We start from the raw sequence: 24,078 nt of genomic DNA, 5'->3' as shown, positions 1-24,078 counted from the left end.
CTGACTATTCCTAATCATATCATGCCTCTCCAAATGTTAATAAATCCTGCCTTTCAAAATCTTCTCCATCAGTTTACCAACCACTGAAGTAAGACTCACTGGCCTATAATTTCCTGGGCTATTTCTACTCCCCTCCTTGAATAGAGGAACAACAGCTGCAACCCTCCAATCCTCCGGAACCTCTCCCATATTCATTGGTGATGCAAAGATCATCACCAGAGGCTCAGCAATCTCCTCCCTCACCTCCCACAGCAGCCTGGGGTACATCTCATCTGGTCTCGGAGACTTATCCAACTTGATGCTTTCCAAAAGATGCAGTGCATCCTCTTGCTTAATGTTTATACACATAGATGTCTCAGCCTGCTGCAAGTCATTCCCACCATTGCCAAGGTCTTTTTCTCTGGTGAATACTGAAGCAAAGTAAGTACCTCCACTACCTCCTCTGACTCCATGCCTCTTCCTCAGGTTCCACTGTCACACCTGATTGGCCCTGTTCTCACCCGGCTCATCCTCTCACTCTTCGCATACTTGTAGAATGCCTTTGGGTTTTCCTTAGTCCTGCTCACCAAGACCTTCTCATAGCCCCTTCTGGCTCTCCTAATTCCATTCTTAAGCTCCTTCCTAGCAACCTTGTAATTTTCTAGAGCTCTAACATTACCTAGTTTCTTTTGTAAGCTTTTCTTCTTAACTGGATTTTCTACATCCTTTGTACACATTGGTTCTTTTACCCTACCATCCTTCCCCTGCCTCAGTGGAACATGCCTATGCAGAACCCCATGCAAATGTTCCCTGAATATTTGCCACATTTCTGCCCTGCATTTTCCTGAGAACATCTGCTCCCAATTTATGTTCCTAAGTTTCTGCCTAATAGTATCATATTTCCCCCTACCCCAATTAAATGGTTTCCCAAATTATCTGCTCCTATCCCTCTCCAGTGCTGTGTTAAAAGAGATAGAGTTGTGATCACTACCTCCAAAGTGCTCTCGCACTGAGAGATCTGACACCCAACCAGGTTCATTTCCCGATACCAGATAGACTGCAGCCTCTCCTCTAGCTAGCTTATCTACATAGTGCATCAGGAAACCTTTCTGTACACATCCAACAAACTCCACTCCATCTAAACCCCTACTCTAAAGAGATGCCAGTCGATATTAGGGAAGTTTAAAATCACCCATCACAACAACCCTATTATTATTGCACCATTCCAGAATCTGCTCCTCGATGTCTCCGTTACTACTGGGGGGTCTATAAAAGCACCCAGTATAGTTATTGCCCCTCTTTCTGTTTCTGACTTCCACCCACAATGACTCAGTAGGCAACCCTTCCATGACTTCCCCCTTTTCTGCCTCCAGGATCAGCAGTGCCAGGCTCCCACCTCTTTTGCCTCCCTCTGGTTTTTTTTTGAAACATCTAAAACCTGGCACTCAGCAGCTGTTCCTGCTTTGAGCCATCCAAGTCTCTGTAATGTCCACAACATCATAGATCCATGTATTGATCCACACTCTAAGTTCATCCACCTTGTTTATGATGCTTCTTGCATTAAAATAGACACACTTCAAACTATCAGGCTGAATGCTTCTTTGCTCCGTCACCTGTCTATCCTTCCTCACAAACTCCCTTCAAGCTGCCAACTGCCCCATCCTCTGTCACTTCACTTCTGTTCCCACCCCCCTGCAAATCCAGTTTAAATCCTCCCCAACAGCATTAGCAAACCTCCCTCCCAGGATATTGGTTCCCCTCCAGTTCGGGTGCAACCCATCCCCAGAAAAGGCTCCAATGAGCCAAGAACTTGAAACGCTGCCCCTGCACCATCTCCTCAGCCACTCATTCATCTGTGTTGTGTTCCTGTTCCGACCTTCACAAGCTCGTGGCACTGGGAGTAATCCGAGATTACCACCTTGGAGGTCCTAACTCCCTAAACTTGCTGCGCAGGACCTCTACCCCCCTCCTGCCATTGGTACTAACATGTACCACGACCTCTGGCTGCTTTCCCTCCCCTTCAAGAATATTCTGAAAATGCTCAGAGGTGTCCTGGACCCTGCGACCCGGGAGGTAACACACTGTCCTGCCATCTCTGTTGCTGCCACAGGATCTCCTATCCGTCCCCCTGACTATCGAGTCCCCTACAACTACAGCTCCATCTGACTTCACCCTTCCCTTCTGAGGCTCCGAGCTGATCACAGTGCTTGGCTGCTGCTGCCTTGCCCAGATAGGTCATCCCCCGTCAGCAGTATCTGACGGGGTATACCTGTTGCTGAGGGGAATGGCCACAGGGGGACCCCGCACTGATTTCCTTCTCCCTTTACCTCCCTTACCCATCTGCTCCCCGAAGTCTGCACTCTGGGTGTAACCGCCTGCTCAGAAGTGGTATCTATCAATTGCTCTGCCTCCCGGATGATCCAGCTCCAGCTCCCTAATGCGGTCTTTCGGGAGCTGGAGTTGGCTGCACTTCCCGCAGATGAGGTCATCAGGTTCCATGAATTCCCACATCCTGCAGGAGGAGCATTCTACTGCCATCCTGCCTGCACTGTCCAATGGGCAACCAAGACCAAACCAGCAATAAGGAAAGGAAAAACTAACCCTTCTTAGCTGTTTCTTCGGTCTCGGCCTCTTGAGACAACACCTCTAAGTTCCCACTTTGGTGACGCGTGCTGCACTAGACCCCATCTCTCTTCTACGGTTTTAAAAATAAACCCCCCACGCAAGGAACTCAGCGTGTTTGGTGCTGCTGCCGATGTCCTGGGTCTCTATTAGTAGAGGTCAGCCACTCTGAGGAGCTGCCCTTGGACGATGTCCTCGGTACTGGGGAGAACAAGGTGCAAAGGTCACAGTGGGGGAGATCACGAGGTCCTGAGCCCATCCTGCCATACCTGGGGATTTTTCAACAGTGGGAAAGTGTGCAAGTTGTGGCAAGCCAAGGGTTAACAATGTACAGGCAAGGATAGATTGCAGACAACCCAGGCAAAACAGGCCTTTAAGGAGAAGGGTTTCCAAAGCAGCTTATGCTTACGAGAACCAGATAACAATGTAAGGGAAGATGTGAAACACGCACACACAACTGAGGGACAATTGCTTTACTAACTTCCAAATATCATCGGCTGTCAGATTGTGGTTTCTGTTGACTTTCCACATCTCGACTGTGAATGGTGATTGATGCTGCAAGTAAGGAATTCAAACGCACACGAATGGTCGATATCCGTATCCGCTGGTCAGTTCCGTATAAAAATGGCATTTCTCACAGTGTGAGTGACAGTGGCCACACAGTTCTCTCGTGCACAATGAAAATAGAGTATGATTGAGAAACGAGTGCACTTGCTCGGAGACCAGTCAATCAGTGACACCAAAAGCTGTCCTGAGCCTGGTGGTTCGTGATTTCAGACTCTTCTGCCCGACAGGAGAGAAGAGCAGGTGACTTGGTGGGCAGGATCTCTGATTCTCTCGTCTGCCTTTGACAATGAACTCTTCACTTCACAAACTACCTCACTGTGGACCTGGCTCCTCATTGTTGCCTGCACTGCACTTTCTTTGTAGCTGTTACACTTCATTCTGCTTTCTGTCGATGATATTTAGAAGTTAGTAGAGCAATTGTCCCTCAGTTGTGTGTGTGCTTTCAAGAAGGAGCTAGATAGGTATCTTATGGATAGGGGAATCAAGGGATATGGGGACAAGGCAGGAACCGGGTATTGATAGTAGATGATCAGCCATGATCTCAAAATGGCGGTGCAGGCTCGAAGGGCCGAATGGTCTACTTCTGCACCTATTGTCTGTTTCCCGTTCACCTCCTCGACGTGGTTATGTGTGAAACGGTCTCTCTGCTTCCTAGAGGTATGCAAAATCATGAGTGGTATAGACAGGGTAAACACTGAAGCTGGGTGAACCCAGGATTAGAGATGGGTTAAGGGTGAAAGGGGAGATGTTTAAGGGGAACCTGAGGGGGATCTTCACTCAGGGTGGTGCAAGCTGCCAGTGGAAGTGGTGGATGCAGGCTTGATTTCAATATGTAAGAGAAGTTTGGTTAGATATATGGATGGGAGGGCAATGGTCTGGCTGCAGGTCAATGGGACCTAGCAGAATAACAGTTTGGCACAGACTGGATGGGCTGAATGGCCTGTTTCTGTCCTGTGGTGCTCTATAACTGTGGATGGCACACAAATGAAAGATTTTCACCTGTGTGACAACAATGAAATGGATGCTTTTCCCGAGACAGCGGGAGTTGGTGGAGGAGGAGCGGGCTTGGGAGTATATCCGTGTTTGTCCGCCTCTCCCTGTGCGGTAGTGGGAGCTAGGGGAGGGTTGCCGCCGGTTCCTGTATCTGGTAACGCCTCTGTTTTCTCCTCCCAGGGGAGAAGGTGAAGGGGGAGGTGAGCGCCAGGAGGTACGACTCCCAAGGGACTTCCACCCGTGGGATCTTGCTGTGCACCAACTTCCGCGTGGCCTTTGTCCCAGCCGGGGTTGGGGACCCCCAGCAGGTAAGGAAGTGCGCTGCCCCCTCCCGCTCGGACCCCTGACCCATCCCCACCTCTCCCCAGCCCTTACCACTGAGTGGATCCCTCCCAGGCTGGCTGAGTTACCCTTTGCCTCATGTACGCCACTCCCCTGGGGTAATTACCTTCACTCCGCCACCCCCCCACCCCCAATGTCACAGCCACTCCTGTTAAGGAACTGGGTTTGTCCAATGTTTTTTATTGTGACACTTCAATGTAACCCATCTCTCAGATTTGCACCTCCTGTAAAGTTAGAAATGTTATGGTGAGGATGTACAAGGCATTGGTGAGGCTGAATTTGGAGCATTGTGTTCAGTTTTGGTCACCGAATTACAGGAAGGATACTAATAAGGTTGAAAGAGTGCAGAGAAGGTTTACAAGGATGTTGCTGGGACTTGAGAAACTGAGTTACATAGAAAGGTTGGATAGATTAGGACTTTATTCCCTGGAGTGTAGAAGAATGAGGGGTGATTTGATAGAGGTGGATAAAATTATGATGGGTATAGAGTGAATGCAGGCAGACTTTTTCCACTGAGACCAGGGGAGAGAAAACCCAGAGGTCATGGGTTAAGGGTGAAGGGGGAAAAGTTTAAATGGAACATTGGGGGGGGGGGGGCGCTTCACACAGAGTGGTGGGAGTGTGGAAAGAGCTGCCAGATGAAGCGGTAAATGCGGACTCACTTTTAACATTTAAGTAAAACTTGGACAGGTACGTGGATGAGAGGTGTATGGAGGGATATGGTCCAGGTGCAGGTCAGTGGGACTAGGCAGAAAAATGGTTCGGCACAGCCAAGAAGGGCCAAAAGGCCTGTTTCTGTACTGTCATGTCCTATGGTTCTATGTGCCCCTTTCACACAGCCCCAGCCAGTAAGGAGGGGAGTGTTGTGGGAGATTGAACATCGGGGGGGGGGGGGGGGGTAGAGCCTCCTAGCAGTTAACATAACGCTCTTACAGTTCCAGCAATCAGGGTTGAATTCCCGCCAATGTCTGTAAGGAGTTTGCACGTTCTCCCCGTGACCGCGTGCGTTTCCTCCCACAGCCCGAGACGTACGGGTTAATTGGTTACGTGGGTGTAATTGGGTGGCATTGCATCAGAAGGGCCTTGTACCATGCTATGTCTCTAAATAAAGTGAAAATTGAACGTTAGAGCACAGGAACTGCCCAGAAAGATGAATCAGATTTATGGTCACTTGTTGAGAAATTTGTCCATTTGCAGCAGCGGTACAATGCAGAGACTTAAACATCTATAAAGAGTGTAAAAAAATAACCAGGTAAACAAGAGATTCTGCAGATGCTGGAAATCCAGAACAACACACACACAAGAAGCTGGAGGAGCTTGGCAGGTCAGGCAGCATCTATGGAGGCGAATAAACAGTTGCGGTTTTGAGCCAAGACCCTTTTTTTGACCTGATAGAGGTTCTCGGTCTGATGTCCTGGATGTAGGGGTTCCCAGTGTTTTTTTTAATGCCATGGACCAATACAGTTATGCAGGGGTCGATGGAGCCCAAGTTGGGAACCCCTGCTGGATGAATTGTAGAGATGCCACTGCCTTGAGACATTGCCTCTGGAAGATGTCCTGGCTGATGGAGGGGGTTGTGCCTATGATGGAGCTGGCTGAGTCTGTAGCCCCTTGTGGTCCTGTGGATTGGAGCCCCCAAGTGTGAAGGAGCAGAGGGATCTGGGGGGGGGGGGTACATGTCCACAGATCCCTGAAAGTTGCCTCACAGGTAGATAGGGTAGTTAAGAAAGCTTATGGGGTGTTAGCTTCCATAAGTCGAGGGATAGAGTTTAAGAGTCACAGGGTAATGATGCAGCTCTGTAAAACTCTGGTTAGGCCACACTTGGAGCACTGTGTCCAGTTCTGGTCACCTCACTATAGGAAGGATGTGGAAGCATTGGAAAGGGTACAGAGGAGATTTACCAGGATGCTGCCTGGTTTAGAGAGTATGCATTATGATCAGAGATTAAGGGAGCTAGGACTATATTCTCTGGAGAGGAGGAGGATGAGAGGAGATATGATAGAGGTGTTACGAACCCCGTAACTGGGTGTCTTACCAGCAAAGATAGAAGTGTCCGTTGGAGTCTGGTGATACTATTTTCAACAATATTTATTAGTAAAAATATACAAAAATAATATCAATGCCAATATACAGATAATATACGTCAGCAATGCTAAACCTAAAAGTGCAGGTGTAATAATAATCAATAAGAAACAAGCTCTATCGTTGTCTAGGGGATAATGAATTGTCAGATGGAAATATAAAGTTCAGTTCAGTTCATGCAGGCTGCGGTAGTTGTTCGTCACTGTGTTGCAATTGTTGGAGAGAGAGAGAGAGAGAGAACAGTAACAGCTATTGACTTGCCAACTTTCCTTTACGATCTTGATCCATTGATGCGTTGTTGTTGTGGCCAGTCACGTATGACCCCTCTGTCCTTTAGCTAGACCATTCTTCCGTGGTGGACTCGTCACCCAGGCAAGGGTGGACACACACACAAGCCCCCACCGGTCTAGTAGCATCTCTCCTGGTGCGTCTGAGGGGTGTTACCCCAGACCCCACTTTTATCCCCACTCACAGGGTCTCAGGTGTCAATCAGGTTGAGATGATGTAACCCATCAAACCAGCCCACTCTGGTTGTCCCCTGAGGGGTTTCAATGAATAGAACAGTACCAAGTATACAATCCTTCTCCAAAAGACAATAGCAGTAATCAATGGTTCCGTTCCGCTTTTGTTAGTAGGTGACATTCCACTTTGTGTATCTCTGAGCTGTCCCTCTCTCATTAATTTTCATGAGCTGTTATCAATAACAACTGCCCTGGCAGAGTCCTGTCTCTCTTTCTCACTTCCTTGATAACAGCATTGGAATAGTCGTGATTTGCGATTCTCCAAAAGTTTGGGGGGGGAGAGGTGGGCATTGGCGATTCTGTACCCTTCTGCCCATCAGAATTGTTCATCATTCGTAACAGAGGTATATAAAGATAGTAAGAGGAAGAGATAGTGTGGACAGCCAGCGCCTCTTCCCCAGGGCACCACTGCTCAATACTAAAGGACATGGCTTTAAGGTAAGGGGTGGGAAGTTCAAGGGGGATATTAGAAGGTTTTTCACTCAGAGAGTGATTAGTGTGTGGAATGCACTGCCTGAGTCAGTGGTGGAGGCAGATACACTATGAAATTTAAGAGACTACTAGACCGATATGTGGAGGAATTTAAGGTGGAGAGTTAGATGGGTGGCAGGGTTTAAGGGTCGGCACAACATTGGGCCGAAGGGCCTGTACTGTGCTGTACTATTCTATGTTCTATACCAGGCGGTGATGTAGCTAGTCACGATGCTCCCCACTCTGTACCCATAGAGATTTGCTGGAAATACAAAACCTGCAGAAACCCCAAATGAAGTAGAGCCAGTAGCCGTACACAATCCCAAATTCAAGCCTATCCCTCCATTCTCTGTATCCTTACGGGTCTGTCTGTCCGTGTCGGAGGCCAAGGGGAGACATGAGGGCAGAGACAGACGGGCAGAATGTTTTAATCGGGGCAGGAATACCGGGGTGGCTGGGGCTTTGATGGTGCTGCCCGATGGGAGAGGGGAGGAGGGAATACCGGGGTGGCTGGGGCTTTGACGGTGCTGCCTGATGGGAGAGGGGAGGAGGGAATACCGGGGTGGCTGGGGCTTTGACGGTGCTGCCAGATGGCACAGATTCAGGGTGGGGCAGGAGAAGGTTTAAGGAAGGTGTGCGAGGCGAGTTTTTGTTCACACAGAGAGCGGTGGGTCACAAGAGTTATCGAGCACAGAAATGAGCCATGCAGCCCATCTAGTCTGTGATCTTCACCTTGAGCACGTCATCCCTACTGGGAGCTGACAGCGGCTCACTACGGTCGTCTGTCCTGGACCAGTCTTTCAGATTGTCCCCGGGGTAGCCCATCTTGGGACGAGGTCTTTGGACCTTTTGTAGCTCTGGGTTTTTACAGGATGGGGTGTCTAACCCCACCCCCACTTTCTCAGCCCGGGGCCATTACAGAGTTCCAGCTAGTCTAGGCTGAACTGGCTAATCTCATCGACCCACACCTGCACCACAGCTCCCCTCATCCATTGTCCTTCTCTCAAACCGGCATCCACCGTTCGCCACCCGTCGAGGGGAGAAGCTCCCCCTCAGTGCAGGCAGGCAGGCGAACACGTGCGACAGCCCCAACGTGGAGTCCAGAGTCCCTCCTGTCATACATTCGCAAACACGAGGGAATCTGCAGGGGCTGGAAATTCAGGCAACACACACAAAATGCTGGTGGAACGCAGCAGGCCAGACAGCATCTATAAGCAGTGTCTTGGCCCGAAATGTCAACCGTACGTTCCACCAGCATTTTGTGTGTGTTAACTGTGATGTATTGTTGTGACAATGGGGTGGAAGCTCTGCTTGAGCCTGGTGGTTTGTACTTTCGGGCTTTTGTATCTTCTGCCCGATGGGAGAGGGGAGGAGGGAATACCGGGGTGGCTGGGGCTTTGACGGTGCTGCCCGATGGGAGAGGGGAGGAGGGAATACCGGGGTGGCTGGGGCTTTGACGGTGCTGCCCGATGGGAGAGGGGAGGAGGGAATACCGGGGTGGCTGGGGCTTTGACGGCGCTGCCCGATGGGAGAGGGGAGGAGGGAATACCGGGGTGGCTGGGGCTTTGACGGTGCTGCCCGATGGGAGAGGGGAGGAGGGAATACCGGGGTGGCTGGGGCTTTGACGGTGCTGCCCGATGGGAGAGGGGAGGAGGGAATACCGGGGTGGCTGGGGCTTTGACGGCGCTGCCCGATGGGAGAGGGGAGGAGGGAATACCGGGGTGGCTGGGGCTTTGACGGTGCTGCCCGATGGGAGAGGGGAGGAGGGAATACCGGGGTGGCTGGGGCTTTGACGGTGCTGCCCGATGGGAGAGGGGAGGAGGGAATACCGGGGTGGCTGGGGCTTTGACGGTGCTGCCCGATGGGAGAGGGGAGGAGGGAATACCGGGGTGGCTGGGGCTTTGACGGCGCTGCCCGATGGGAGAGGGGAGGAGGGAATACCGGGGTGGCTGGGGCTTTGACGGTGCTGCCCGATGGGAGGGGGGAGGAGGGAATACCGGGGTGGCTGGGGCTTTGACGGCGCTGCCCGATGGGAGAGGGGAGGAGGGAATACCGGGGTGGCTGGGGCTTTGACGGTGCTGCCCGATGGGAGAGGGGAGGAGGGAATACCGGGGTGGCTGGGGCTTTGACGGTGCTGCCCGATGGGAGAGGGGAGGAGGGAATACCGGGGTGGCTGGGGCTTTGACGGTGCTGCCCGATGGGAGAGGGGAGGAGGGAATACCGGGGTGGCTGGGGCTTTGACGGTGCTGCCCGATGGGAGAGGGGAGGAGGGAATACCGGGGTGGCTGGGGCTTTGACGGTGCTGCCCGATGGGAGGGGGAGGAGGGAATACCGGGGTGGCTGGGGCTTTGACGGTGCTGCCCGATGGGAGAGGGGAGGAGGGAATACCGGGGTGGCTGGGGCTTTGACGGTGCTGCCCGATGGGAGGGGGAGGAGGGAATACCGGGGTGGCTGGGGCTTTGACGGTGCTGCCCGATGGGAGGGGGAGGAGGGAATACCGGGGTGGCTGGGGCTTTGACGGTGCTGCCCGATGGGAGAGGGGAGGAGGGAATACCGGGGTGGCTGGGGCTTTGACGGTGCTGCCCGATGGGAGAGGGGAGGAGGGAATACCGGGGTGGCTGGGGCTTTGACGGTGCTGCCCGATGGGAGGGGGAGGAGGGAATACCGGGGTGGCTGGGGCTTTGACGGTGCTGCCCGATGGGAGGGGGAGGAGGGAATACCGGGGTGGCTGGGGCTTTGACGGTGCTGCCCGATGGGAGAGGGGAGGAGGGAATACCGGGGTGGCTGGGGCTTTGACGGTGCTGCCCGCCTTACTGAGGAGGTGGGAAGTGTAGACAGAGTCTGTGGAGGGGAGGCTGGTGACGTGCTGGGCTGCGTCCCATGGCTCTGTGCGGTCTCTTGCCATCTCACGCAGCAGTTGCCATACCGAGCGTGATGCATCCTGACAGGATGTTTTCTCTGCTGCCTCAGTAAAAGGCCTAACGTGGACCTGCTGAATCTCTTTAGCCTCCTGAGGAAGGGGAGAGATTTCTAGGCCGTGACGTCTACTCGGTTGGTCCAGGACAAGTTTTTGGTGATGTTCACACCAAGGAACCAGAAACACTCAGTCCTTCTGACCACAACAACACTTCCTGCTATCTCAACACACGAGATGTGGACAGGAGAATGTGCACTGCCCCCACGTCCTTCCTGAAATTGATAACCCACTCATTGGTTGCGATGGCAGATGGAAATGTTATCATGACACCATCTCTCTATTAACTTCCTGTACTCAGAATCAGCTTTAATATCACCTGCAGCGGCTGTTCTGAAATTGATTGACTTTAGGCAGCAGTACAATACAGTATGTAATCATAGGGGAAAACATGTATATATTAAATAGTTAATTTGAATTAGTAATGCAAAAATAGAAGCAAAACAAATAGTGAGGTAGTGTTCAAGGGTTCAATGTCCATTCAGAAATCAGATGGCAGAAGGGAAGAAGCTGTTCCTGAATCACTGAGTGTGTGTGTTCAGGCTTCTGTACCTCCTACCTGATGGTAACTGTGTGAACAAGGCATGTCCCAGGTGGTGGGGATCCTGAGCGATGGATGCCGCCTTTTTGAGGCGTCGCTCCTTGAAGATGTCCTGGATACGACAAAGACCAGTGCCCGTGATGGAGCTGACTGAGTTGACAACTCTCTGCAGCTTACTTCGATCCTGTGCTGTAGCCCCCTCACCACCCCCCCAGCACCCCATACCAGACGGCGATGCAGCCAGTCAGAATGCTCTCCATGGTACGCCCGTAGAAATTTTCAAGTATTTTAGTTGCAAACCAAAGCTCCTCAAACTGCTAATGGAATACAGTCGCTGCTTTGTCATCATCGACTGGTGTTGTAGAATTTATTCTTTTGTGGCAGGCGTACGTAAAGTTTCTATAAAATGCAGAAGTAAACATTGAAAAGCAGAGTAGTGAGGTGGTGTTCGTGGATCAATTCAGAGGGGAAGAAGCCTTTCTTGAATCATCGAATGTGGGTCTTTTTGGGGGGGGGATATCAGAGGTAGATATTTTAGACAGTGGTGGGTGCATGGAATGCATTGCTAAGGGTGGTGGTAGGGGCAGATACTACAGGGATTGTTAAATGAGCACACGGAGGAAAGAAAAGATGAGATAAAACTTTATTTATCCCAAAGGAAATTATTGTTCCAAGGTTGCTCAGGCAGAAATATATCCTTTAAAATACAGAATGTAAGCACTGAAGTCTGAAAGAATACAAAATGTGCATTAAAAAGCAATAGTGTGCAATACAGATGTGCAATGAAACTATGTACCTAAGGAGGAAGAGTTTTAGCCACATGGAGAAAGGAGGTTATGTAGGAGGGGAAGGGTTAGAGTCGGTTAAAAGGCTGACACACAGCATGGGCCGAAGGGACTGTACTGTGCTGTAACGTTCTGTGATCGCTGTCCTGTACCCCCTCCCCACCCTCGCCGTGATGGGAAGAGGGCACGTCCGGGATGGCAAGGGACTGTACCCCCTCCCCTCCCTCGCCGTGATGGGAAGAGGGCACGTCCGGGATGGCAAGGGACTGTACTGTGCTGCTGCCTCGAGTCGCTGCTTCTGGAAGATGGTGCTGAGGTTGTGCCCTTGACGTAGCCGGCTGAGTTACAGCCCTGTTCTGTCCTGATTCTGTGCAGTGGCCCCTCCATACCAGACTGTGATGTAACCAGACAGAATGCCCTCCACAGCACCTCCATGTTCCATGACTCTGCCATTGAGGCAGGAGATACAAAACTTTAATAGCCTGTGCCACCAGGCTCAGGAGCAGCTTCTACACTGTGGACAGACCCCTCACACACTGAGAGAGGGATTCTTGACCTCACAAGCTAATTCTTTTGGCAACGCACAAGAAATGCCAAGTGCGTCACTTGAGGCTGCTGTACCTCCTCCCTGATGGTAGTAACGTAAAGGGAGCATGTCCCAAATGCTGCAGATCCTCCAGGATTTCTTGAGGTGCTGCCTTATGAAGGTGTCCTGGAAGCTGTTCCTGAATCTCTGAACTGGACGGCGATGCCATCAGTCAGAATGGTCTCCACATGACAAATCAAATCTCCTCGACTTCCAGATTAGGGAGAATTGCCAAGGTAACGCAAATACATGGGACAGGCGTCAGCATGAAAGGCCGAAATGGGAGTTGTTCTGGCTTCCAGTCCTGTGAGCTGTCAGTGGTGACGTCGATCTGAGTGAGTGTGCTGAGCTCTGGGAGTAAACCAAGGCCACGACTATGTCCTTGGTGGGAGACGATGTCTTCAGGACACCCTGAGCCTCAGCTCACTGGGACGTTCTGTGCTGAATTCCTGGATCGGGATCCAGTGCTCAGAGAGATGAGTGGTGGTCTTACTGCCAGATTCTGATGGGTGGGGGGGGGGTTGCAAATACAGAGAAAAATGTTCCCTTCTTGGGTTTCTCCAGCGAGGGGATTGTCATCCCAGGGCAAGAGGGTTTGTTATTTCAGATGTATTTAGAACAGGCTGTTCGGCCCATTGGGTCTCTTCTCACCCATCTTCCCATCAACTCTGGCCAAGTTCTTCCTTTCACCTGTGTACTAGGAGGGCAGTTTACGGCAGCTGATTGTCTCTGCTCGTCCTGAGGAGTGGAGATCGGGAGTGAACCGGGGGCCCTGGAGTTCTCCCCACTGCACCACTACTGGGGGCCATGAGAAGCATCTTTACGGGAAGGGTGGGGCATTTCAGAGCAGAAGTTTGTGTGCACCTCTCTGCTCAGACCCTATCCTGTCAATGACTGGTTCTCTTCCCTCCCCCCCCCCCCCCCATACCCCTCCTGTACAGGTGCTGGACGCTGGCACTGCCCCTCTGGGACTGGACGAAGTGGCCTTGTCCTGCATTGAGCGGCTGGTGGCAGGTGAGTACAAGATGTGAGAACCACCGCTCTCAGGTCCCGCACACCAGGCCTGTTGGCCCAACCCATGTCTGCTAGCCCCTTTGGGAAAATTTCCAACCAACCCCCACTGCCTTTCATTTGGCCCCCACAACCCTTCATCCATCTCCACACTAGGTTTAGCCCATCTCTGAGGTCCCCTTATCAGAACTGGAAAGTTTGACCCCCTCTCTTCGCTCTTCCTTGGGTGATTCCGGCCCCTCTGTCAATCCTCGTCCGTCAGTAAGCCTCCAACAGATGACCTACCCAGGAAAACACATCAGTTTACTCCATCTGCGAGGTCTCATTATTGGAAACTAGATGGATTTACCCCCTGTTTTACCCCCCCTGAATTGGTGTGGGTGTTCCACCCCCACCCCAGGTTCTTTGTTGAATTTCATTTCCCAGTAAGACTCCCAACAGATGATGCGCCCAGGAACACCGTCAGTCTATCCTATCTCCAGCGATCCCACGCTTTGAAATGGGAAGGATTGACCCTCATGCCCCTCACAAATTCACAGCCCCTCTTCCCCCACCCAACAGGTCACCCACCCAGGAATAGCAAGCCCCCTCTTGAGGACAAGGAACGTTTGGGGAGAGGAGGGACATTTGTGCTTCCCTCAGTTCCCTCCCCTCCCACCCATGGTCCTCGTCCTGAGACCTGGGTGCTGGTTGAAGGGCCACTGTGAGGGACAGCTCTGTGGGATGGGCGGACGTCTCTGCTACCCACTCGGGTGTGGGTTGGTGGGAAGGGGAGAGAGGATGGGATGCACTGACACCCAAATACTAAACAGACCTGACTCCCTCTCCCCCCCCCACAACACGTTCTGACCCAGGGGGGCAACAGAGCCTCTTGTTGGCAGTTCAATAGGTGGGGGGAAGGGTGTTGGAATGGTAGGGCAGCTGTTGTGGGATGGGGAAGCTGGGGAGGGGGAGGCATTGGGATCTGGGACAGCACAGGGTGTCTTCTGGGTCAGGACAGATGGGATGGGAGGGAGTGGATGGACGGGAGTTCTCAGACTGCTTGGGGAGGGACAAAGGGAGCGAGTTCTGGAGCCAGGGTTGGGATGGTGGCTGGAGCTTTAACCCTTCCCTCTCTGTGCCTCAGTGAACAGCTCCCGCAGTAAAGTGCTGACGGCCTCTTCCAACCTCAAGTTCCAGCCCGAGGAGATCCGGCTGCACTGCAGGGACTTCCGACTCCTGCACTTCCAGCTGGAGCCCGGACACCACTCCCGGCAGGTACTTGTCCCCTCGCGGCCCCAGTCCGGCTATTGTCCCCTGAACTCCTGCATTAACGAGACATTTTCATCCACAGAACTGCTGTGCACTGGGCTTTTCCCTTTGTTTTTCTCTGTAAACTCTAGAGACCATTGTGTGTGAAAATCCCAGGAGATCAGCAGTTTCTGAGATACTCAAACCACCCCATCTGGCACCAACAATCATCCCACAGTCAAAATCACTTAGACCACATTTGTTACCCATTCTGATGACTGAACCTCTTGGCCATGTCTGCTTATAGGAGTACTTAATAAACTGGCCAGTGTTGGGCCCAGGGCAGGTCATCTAAGGTGTTAACACCCAGGAGTTTAAAGGTGCTGGCTCTCCTTACCTCTGATCTCCCCAGCGTAGACAGGCACAGGTTCCCTCTCCTTCCCCTTCCGGAGGTCCTGCTGATGTGAGGTGAGAGGTGGTTGTTGGGCACCATACAACCAGCTGACCGAACATGCTGCGACAATCTGAGGTTCCACTCGTGGTTCCTTAACAACAGTCGTGTTGTCAGCGAATTTGAAGATGGTGTTGCAGCACAGTTTCGTGTGTGGAGAGAGCAGAGCATGGGGCAAATCATACAGACTTGAGGTGTGCCTCCATTCATGGTCAGTAAGGAGAAGGTGTTGTCAGCCCTGTGTATCAGTACCAAGTCACTGTTTATTCAGGGTGAGGGTCACTGTGTAACTGTACAGAGTCTCTGTTTATTCAGGGTGAGGGTCACTGTGTAACTGTACAGAGTCACTGTTTATTCAGGGTGAGGGTCAGTGTGTATCTGTACAGAGTCACTGTTTATTCAGGGTGAGGGTCACTGTGTAACTGTACAGAGTCACTGTTTATTCAGTGTGAGGGTCACTGTGTAACTGTACAGAGTTACTGTTTATTCAGTGTGAGGGTCACTGTGTAACTGTACCGAGTCACTGTTTATTCAGGGTGAGGGTCACTGTGTAACTGTACAGAGTCACTGTTTATTCAGGGTGAGGGTCACTGTGTAACTGTACAGAGTCACTGTTTATTCAGGGTGAGGGTCAGTGTGTAACTGTACAGAGTCTCTGTTTATTCAGTGTGAGGGTCACTGTGTAACTGTACAGAGTCACTGTTTATTCAGGGTGAGGGTCACTGTGTAACTGTACAGAGTCTCTGTTTATTCAGGGTGAGGGTCACTGTGTAATTGTACACAGTAACTGTTTATTCAGGGTGAGGGTCAGTGTGTATCTGTACAGAGTCACTGTTTATTCAGGGTGAGGGTCACTGTGTAACTGTACAGAGTCACAGTTTATTCAGGGTGAGGGTCACTGTGTAACTGTACAGAGTCACAGTTTATTCAGGGTGAGGGTCACTGTGTAACTGTACAGAGTCACAGTTTATTCAGGGTGAGGGTCACTGTGTAATTGTACACAGTAACTGTTTATTCAGGGTGAGGGTCAGTGTGTATCTGTACAGAGTCACTGTTTATTCAGGGTGAGGGTCACTGTGTAACTGTACAGAGTCACAGTTTATTCAGGGTGAGGGTCACTGTGTAACTGTACAGAGTCACTGTTTATTCAGGGTGAGGGTCACTGTGTAACTGTACAGAGTCACAGTTTATTCAGGGTGAGGGTCACTGTGTAACTGTACAGAGTCACTGTTTATTCAGGGTGAGGGTCACTGTGTAACTGTACTGAGTCACTGTTTATTCAGGGTGAGGGTCACTGTGTAACTGTACAGAGTCACTGTTTATTCAGGGTGAGGGTCACTGTGTATCTGTACAGAGTCACTGTTTATTCAGGGTGAGGGTCACTGTGTAACTGTACTGAGTCACTGTTTATTCAGGGTGAGGGTCACTGTGTAACTGTACTGAGTCACTGTTTATTCAGGGTGAGGGTCACTGTGTAACTGTACTGAGTCACTGTTTATTCAGGGTGAGGGTCACTGTGTATCTGTACAGAGTCACTGTTTATTCAGGGTGAGGGTCACTGTGTAACTGTACTGAGTCACTGTTTATTCAGGGTGAGGGTCACTGTGTATCTGTACAGAGTCACAGTTTATTCAGGGTGAGGGTCACTGTGTAACTGTACAGAGTCACTGTTTATTCAGGGTGAGGGTCACTGTGTAACTGTACAGAGTCACTGTTTATTCAGGGTGAGGGTCACTGTGTATCTGTACAGAGTCACTGTTTATTCAGGGTGAGGGTCACTGTGTAACTGTACAGAGTCACAGTTTATTCAGGGTGAGGGTCACTGTGTAACTGTACACAGTAACTGTTTATTTAGTGTGAGGGTCACTGTGTAACTGTACAGAGTCACTGTTTATTCAGGGTGAGGGTCACTGTGTATCTGTACAGAGTCACTGTTTATTCAGGGTGAGGGTCACTGTGTAACTGTACAGAGTTACTGTTTATTCAGTGTGAGGGTCACTGTGTAACTGTACAGAGTCACTGTTTATTCAGGGTGAGGGTCAGTGTGTAACTGTACAGAGTCACTGTTTATTCAGGGTGAGGGTCACTGTGTATCTGTACAGAGTCACTGTTTATTCAGGGTGAGGGTCAGTGTGTAACTGTACAGAGTCACTGTTTATTCAGGGTGAGGGTCACTGTGTAACTGTACAGAGTCACTGTTTATTCAGGGTGAGGGTCACTGTGTATCTGTACAGAGTCACAGTTTATTCAGGGTGAGGGTCAGTGTGTAACTGTACAGAGTCACTGTTTATTCAGGGTGGGGGTCACTGTGTATCTGTACCGAGTCTATGTTTATTCAGGGTGAGGGTCACTGTGTAACTGTACAGAGTCACTGTTTATTCAGGGTGAGGGTCACTGTGTAACTGTACTGAGTCACTGTTTATTCAGGGTGAGGGTCACTGTGTAACTGTACAGAGTCACTGTTTATTCAGGGTGAGGGTCACTGTGTAACTGTACAGAGTCACTGTTTATTCAGGGTGAGGGTCACTGTGTAACTGTACAGAGTCACTGTTTATTCAGGGTGAGGGTCACTGTGTAACTGTACTGAGTCACTGTTTATTCAGGGTAAGGGTCACTGTGTATCTGTACAGAGTCACTGTTTATTCAGGGTGAGGGTCACTGTGTAACTGTACAGAGTCACGGTTTATTCAGGGTGAGGGTCAGTGTGTATCTGTACAGAGTCACTGTTTATTCAGGGTGAGGGTCACTGTGTAACTGTACAGAGTCACTGTTTATTCAGGGTGAGGGTCACTGTGTAACTGTACAGAGTCACTGTTTATTCAGGATGAGGGTCACTGTGTAACTGTACAGAGTCACTGTTTATTCAGGGTGAGGGTCACTGTAACTGTACAGAGTCACTGTTTATTCAGGGTGAGGGTCACTGTGTAACTGTACAGAGTCACTGTTTATTCAGGGTGAGGGTCACAGTGTATCTGTACAGAGTCACTGTTTATTCAGGGTGAGGGTCACTGTGTAACTGTACAGAGTCACTGTTTATTCAGTGTGAGGGTCACTGTGTAACTGTACAGAGTCACTGTTTATTCAGGGTGAGGGTCACTGTGTAACTGTACAGAGTCACTGTTTATTCAGGGTGAGGGTCACTGTAACTGTACAGAGTCACTGTATATTCAGGGTGAGGGTCACTGTGTAACTGTACAGAGTCACTGTTTATTCAGTGTGAGGGTCAGTGTGTATCTGTACAGAGTCACTGTTTATTCAGGGTGAGGGTCACTGTGTAACTGTACAGAGTCACTGTTTATTCAGGGTGAGGGTCACTGTAACTGTACAGAGTCACTGTATATTCAGGGTGAGGGTCACTGTGTAACTGTACAGAGTCACTGTTTATTCAGGGTGAGGGTCACTGTGTAACTCTACAGAGTCACTGTTTATTCAGGGTGAGGGTCACTGTGTAACTGTACAGAGTCACTGTTTATTCAGGGTGAGGGTCAGTGTGTATCTGTACAGAGTCACTGTTTATTCAGGGTGAGGGTCACTGTGTATCTGTACAGAGTCACTGTTTATTCAGGGTGAGGGTCACTGTGTAACTGTACAGAGTCACTGTTTATTCAGGGTGAGGGTCACTGTGTATCTGTACAGAGTCACTGTTTATTCAGGGTGAGGGTCACTGTGTAACTGTACAGAGTCACTGTTTATTCAGTGTGAGGGTCACTGTGTAACTGTACAGAGTCACTGTTTATTCAGGGTGAGGGTCACTGTGTAACTGTACAGAGTCACAGTTTATTCAGGGTGAGGGTCACTGTGTATCTGTACAGAGTCACAGTTTATTCAGGGTGAGGGTCACTGTGTAACTGTACAGAGTCACTGTTTATTCAGGGTGAGGGTCACTGTGTAACTGTACAGAGTCACTGTTTATTCAGGGTGAGGGTCACTGTGTAACTGTACAGAGTCACAGTTTATTCAGGGTGAGGGTCACTGTGTATCTGTACAGAGTCACTGTTTATTCAGGGTGAGGGTCACTGTGTAACTGTACAGAGTCACTGTTTATTCAGGGTGAGGGTCACTGTGTAACTGTACAGAGTCACTGTTTATTCAGGGTGAGGGTCACTGTGTAACTGTACAGAGTCACTGTTTATTCAGGGTGAGGGTCACTGTGTATCTGTACAGAGTCACTGTTTATTCAGTGTGAGGGTCACTGTGTAACTGTACAGAGTCACTGTTTATTCAGGGTGAGGGTCACTGTGTAACTGTACAGAGTCACTGTTTATTCAGGGTGAGGGTCACTGTGTATCTGTACAGAGTCACTGTATATTCAGGGTGAGGGTCACTGTGTATCTGTACAGAGTCACTTTTTTTTCAGGGTGAAGGTCACTGTGTAACTGTACAGAGTCACTGTTTATTCAGGGTGTGGGTCACTGTGTAACTGTACCGAGTCACTGTTTATTCAGGGTGAGGGTCACTGTGTAACTGTACAGAGTCACTGTTTATTCAGGGTGAGGGTCAGTGTGTATCTGTACAGAGTCACTGTTTATTCAGGGTGAGGGTCAGTGTGTAACTGTACAGAGTCACTGTTTATTCAGGGTGAGGGTCACTGTATCTGTACAGAGTCACTGTTTATTCAGGGTGAGGGTCAGTGTGTAACTGTACAGAGTCACTGTTTATTCAGGGTGAGGGTCACTGTGTATCTGTACCGAGTCGATGTTTATTCAGGGTGAGGGTCACTGTGTAACTGTACAGAGTCACTGTTTATTCAGGGTGAGGGTCACTGTGTAACTGTACTGAGTCACTGTTTATTCAGGGTGAGGGTCACTGTGTAACTGTACAGAGTCACTGTTTATTCAGGGTGAGGGTCACTGTGTATCTGTACAGAGTCACTGTTTATTCAGGGTGAGGGTCACTGTGTAACTGTACAGAGTCACTGTTTATTCAGGGTGAGGGTCACTGTGTAACTGTACAGAGTCACTGTTTATTCAGGGTGAGGGTCACTGTGTAACTGTACAGAGTCACTGTTTATTCAGGGTGAGGGTCACTGTGTAACTGTACAGAGTCACTGTTTATTCAGGGTGAGGGTCACTGTGTAACTGTACTGAGTCACTGTTTATTCAGGGTAAGGGTCACTGTGTATCTGTACAGAGTCACTGTTTATTCAGGGTGAGGGTCACTGTGTAACTGTACAGAGTCACTGTTTATTCAGGGTGAGGGTCAGTGTGTATCTGTACAGAGTCACTGTTTATTCAGGGTGAGGGTCACTGTGTAACTGTACAGAGTCACTGTTTATTCAGGGTGAGGGTCACTGTGTAACTGTACAGAGTCACTGTTTATTCAGGATGAGGGTCACTGTGTAACTGTACAGAGTCACTGTTTATTCAGGGTGAGGGTCACTGTAACTGTACAGAGTCACTGTTTATTCAGGGTGAGGGTCACTGTGTAACTGTACAGAGTCACTGTTTATTCAGGGTGAGGGTCACTGTGTAACTGTACAGAGTCACTGTTTATTCAGGGTGAGGGTCACTGTAACTGTACAGAGTCACTATTTATTCAGTGTGAGGGTCAGTGTGTAACTGTACAGAGTCACTGTTTATTCAGGGTGAGGGTCAGTGTGTATCTGTACAGAGTCACTGTTTATTCAGGGTGAGGGTCAGTGTGTAACTGTACAGAGTCACTGTTTATTCAGGGTGAGGGTCACTGTGTATCTGTACAGAGTCACAGTTTATTCAGGATGAGGGTCACTGTGTAACTGTACACAGTAACTGTTTATTTAGTGTGAGGGTCAGTGTGTATCTGTACAGAGTCACTGTTTATTCAGGGTGAGGGTCACTGTGTATCTGTACAGAGTCACTGTTTATTCAGGGTGAGGGTCACTGTGTAACTGTACAGAGTCACTGTTTATTCAGGGTGAGGGTCACTGTGTAACTGTACAGAGTCACTGTTTATTCAGGGTGAGGGTCACTGTGTATCTGTACAGAGTCACTGTTTATTCAGGGTAAGGGTCACTGTGTATCTGTACAGAGTCACTGTTTATTCAGGGTGAGGGTCACTGTGTATCTGTACAGAGTCACTGTTTATTCAGGGTGAGGGTCACTGTGTATCTGTACAGAGTCACTGTTTATTCAGGGTGAGGGTCACTGTGTAACTGTACAGAGTCACTGTTTATTCAGGGTGAGGGTCACTGTGTATCTGTACAGAGTCACTGTTTATTCAGGGTGAGGGTCACTCACTGTGTAACTGTACAGAGTCACTGTTTATTCAGGGTGAGGGTCACTGTAACTGTACAGAGTCACTGTTTATTCAGGGTGAGGGTCACTGTGTAACTGTACAGAGTCACTGTTTATTCAGGGTGAGGGTCAGTGTGTATCTGTACAGAGTCACTGTTTATTCAGGGTGAGGGTCACTGTGTAACTGTACAGAGTCACTGTTTATTCAGGGTGAGGGTCACTGTGTAACTGTACAGAGTCACTGTTTATTCAGGATGAGGGTCACTGTGTAACTGTACAGAGTCACTGTTTATTCAGGGTGAGGGTCACTGTAACTGTACAGAGTCACTGTTTATTCAGGGTGAGGGTCACTGTGTAACTGTACAGAGTCACTGTTTATTCAGGGTGAGGGTCACTGTGTAACTGTACAGAGTCACTGTTTATTCAGGGTGAGGGTCACTGTAACTGTACAGAGTCACTATTTATTCAGTGTGAGGGTCAGTGTGTAACTGTACAGAGTCACTGTTTATTCAGGGTGAGGGTCAGTGTGTATCTGTACAGAGTCACTGTTTATTCAGGGTGAGGGTCAGTGTGTAACTGTACAGAGTCACTGTTTATTCAGGGTGAGGGTCACTGTGTATCTGTACAGAGTCACAGTTTATTCAGGATGAGGGTCACTGTGTAACTGTACACAGTAACTGTTTATTTAGTGTGAGGGTCAGTGTGTATCTGTACAGAGTCACTGTTTATTCAGGGTGAGGGTCACTGTGTATCTGTACAGAGTCACTGTTTATTCAGGGTGAGGGTCACTGTGTAACTGTACAGAGTCACTGTTTATTCAGGGTGAGGGTCACTGTGTAACTGTACAGAGTCACTGTTTATTCAGGGTGAGGGTCACTGTGTATCTGTACAGAGTCACTGTTTATTCAGGGTAAGGGTCACTGTGTATCTGTACAGAGTCACTGTTTATTCAGGGTGAGGGTCACTGTGTATCTGTACAGAGTCACTGTTTATTCAGGGTGAGGGTCACTGTGTATCTGTACAGAGTCACTGTTTATTCAGGGTGAGGGTCACTGTGTAACTGTACAGAGTCACTGTTTATTCAGGGTGAGGGTCACTGTGTATCTGTACAGAGTCACTGTTTATTCAGGGTGAGGGTCACTCACTGTGTAACTGTACAGAGTCACTGTTTATTCAGGGTGAGGGTCACTGTAACTGTACAGAGTCACTGTTTATTCAGGGTGAGGGTCACTGTGTAACTGTACAGAGTCACTGTTTATTCAGGGTGAGGGTCACTGTGTAACTGTACAGAGTCACTGTTTATTCAGGGTGAGGGTCACTGTGTATCTGTACAGAGTCACTGTTTATTCAGGGTGAGGGTCACTGTGTAACTGTACAGAGTCACTGTTTATTCAGGGTGAGGGTCACTGTGTAACTGTACAGAGTCACTGTTTATTCAGGGTGAGGGTCAGTGTGTAACTGTACAGAGTCACTGTTTATTCAGGGTGAGGGTCACTGTGTAACTGTACAGAGTCACTGTTTATTCAGGGTGAGGGTCACTCACTGTGTAACTGTACCGAGTTACTGTGTAGGTTGAGGGTCACTGTACACTTACAGTGAGTCTCTGTTTCAACAGGTTTGCAAGAGTTAACACTGTGGATTTTGTTTTTAACAGATAGTCACACTGATCGCTCAGAGTTCTCGACCGGAGTCACTGCGGGACCTGTTTTTGTTCGATTACGCTCTGGAAGTGACTGCAAACACTGGTTAGTGTTGGAGTGTCTGCTCTGTCCGAGGGACCAATGTTTGCAGTGTGATTGGTTTGTTCACATGGGGCCCCTGTGTGAATCTGTGTCTACCCTGTGTCTGCAGCTCCCCGCCGATGTAATGCTGACTTCGAGAAGGATTTCTCACGCACCCGGTTGTTTGAATCCCATTTGGACTGGGAGAGTGAACTGGACAGGACGGGAGCGCGAGGCTGGAGGGTCAGCCTCGTTAACGAACGTTTCGAAGTCTCGGCCAGGTGATGGCTAAACTCTTACGCTTTGTAACGTTGAAACATTACACTAATTCAAAGGAAGACACGCGAGTCCAGGAAAGCGGGTCTAACTTCAAGGTTACCTTTAAGTGAGGCATGTATGTGTCACAAGGTAGTGTGATGATGTATGCAAGTAACCCATAATTAATTATTTAAATGAACAAGAACGCTTAATCAAATAATATATATGATTGCTCAAATATTACCGAAATATTAAATACACAACACTCCTCCCTGCTTACCTATAAACTCCAACTCAATAAAGAATGCATCTCCACTATACGCAGTATATTATATAATACATCTGCTATACAGACATCCACAGCACAGTCAATGTTTAAATTGACTAAAGATTTGATTACTGTGCAGGATTTCTTACTCTTGTGGGATAACGTCTTTCCTGACAAGTGGGGTCACTCTGCTTGGCCGGTGAGACTTGTGGCTGCGAAACAATTTCTGGATCTGGAGCCTCCTGCTTGATGCCTGTGGGAGTCTGCAGGAAGTGATTCTGTCAGCTCTGAACACCTTCCTTATTTCTCAGCTTTTCTCTCTGGATCTGCTTCGAGCCTCTGCTTTCTTTCCCCTTTCCTTCCCAGTTTGTGCATCTCGATCTTGGGAAGGTGCATTTAGTTTACTGGAGTATTCTCTTATTTCTCATTCTCTTGCTCCCTTTATGATCCGATCTCTCCTCAT

The 24,078-nt window shown here is 49.4% G+C and overlaps 1 protein-coding gene across 1 annotated transcript in view; it reads left to right on the top strand.

Annotated features, from left to right (window-relative positions):
* mtmr11 (myotubularin related protein 11) overlaps nt 1-24,078 on the top strand; it is a 63,578-nt gene that overhangs the window by 16,452 nt on the left and 23,048 nt on the right. Inside the window, exons 3-7 of the mRNA XM_059980097.1 lie at nt 4,342-4,469; nt 13,406-13,478; nt 14,602-14,732; nt 23,023-23,113; nt 23,220-23,370. Coding sequence (XP_059836080.1) covers nt 4,342-4,469; nt 13,406-13,478; nt 14,602-14,732; nt 23,023-23,113; nt 23,220-23,370 — 574 coding nt within the window. The remainder of the gene's footprint in view (nt 1-4,341; nt 4,470-13,405; nt 13,479-14,601; nt 14,733-23,022; nt 23,114-23,219; nt 23,371-24,078) is intronic.

Source organism: Hypanus sabinus, chromosome 9, assembly GCF_030144855.1.
Source record: "Hypanus sabinus isolate sHypSab1 chromosome 9, sHypSab1.hap1, whole genome shotgun sequence".
Classification (NCBI taxonomy): domain Eukaryota; kingdom Metazoa; phylum Chordata; class Chondrichthyes; order Myliobatiformes; family Dasyatidae; genus Hypanus; species Hypanus sabinus.
Note: the sequence above shows the minus strand (reverse complement) of the source record. Positions and strands in the feature narration are given on the sequence as shown.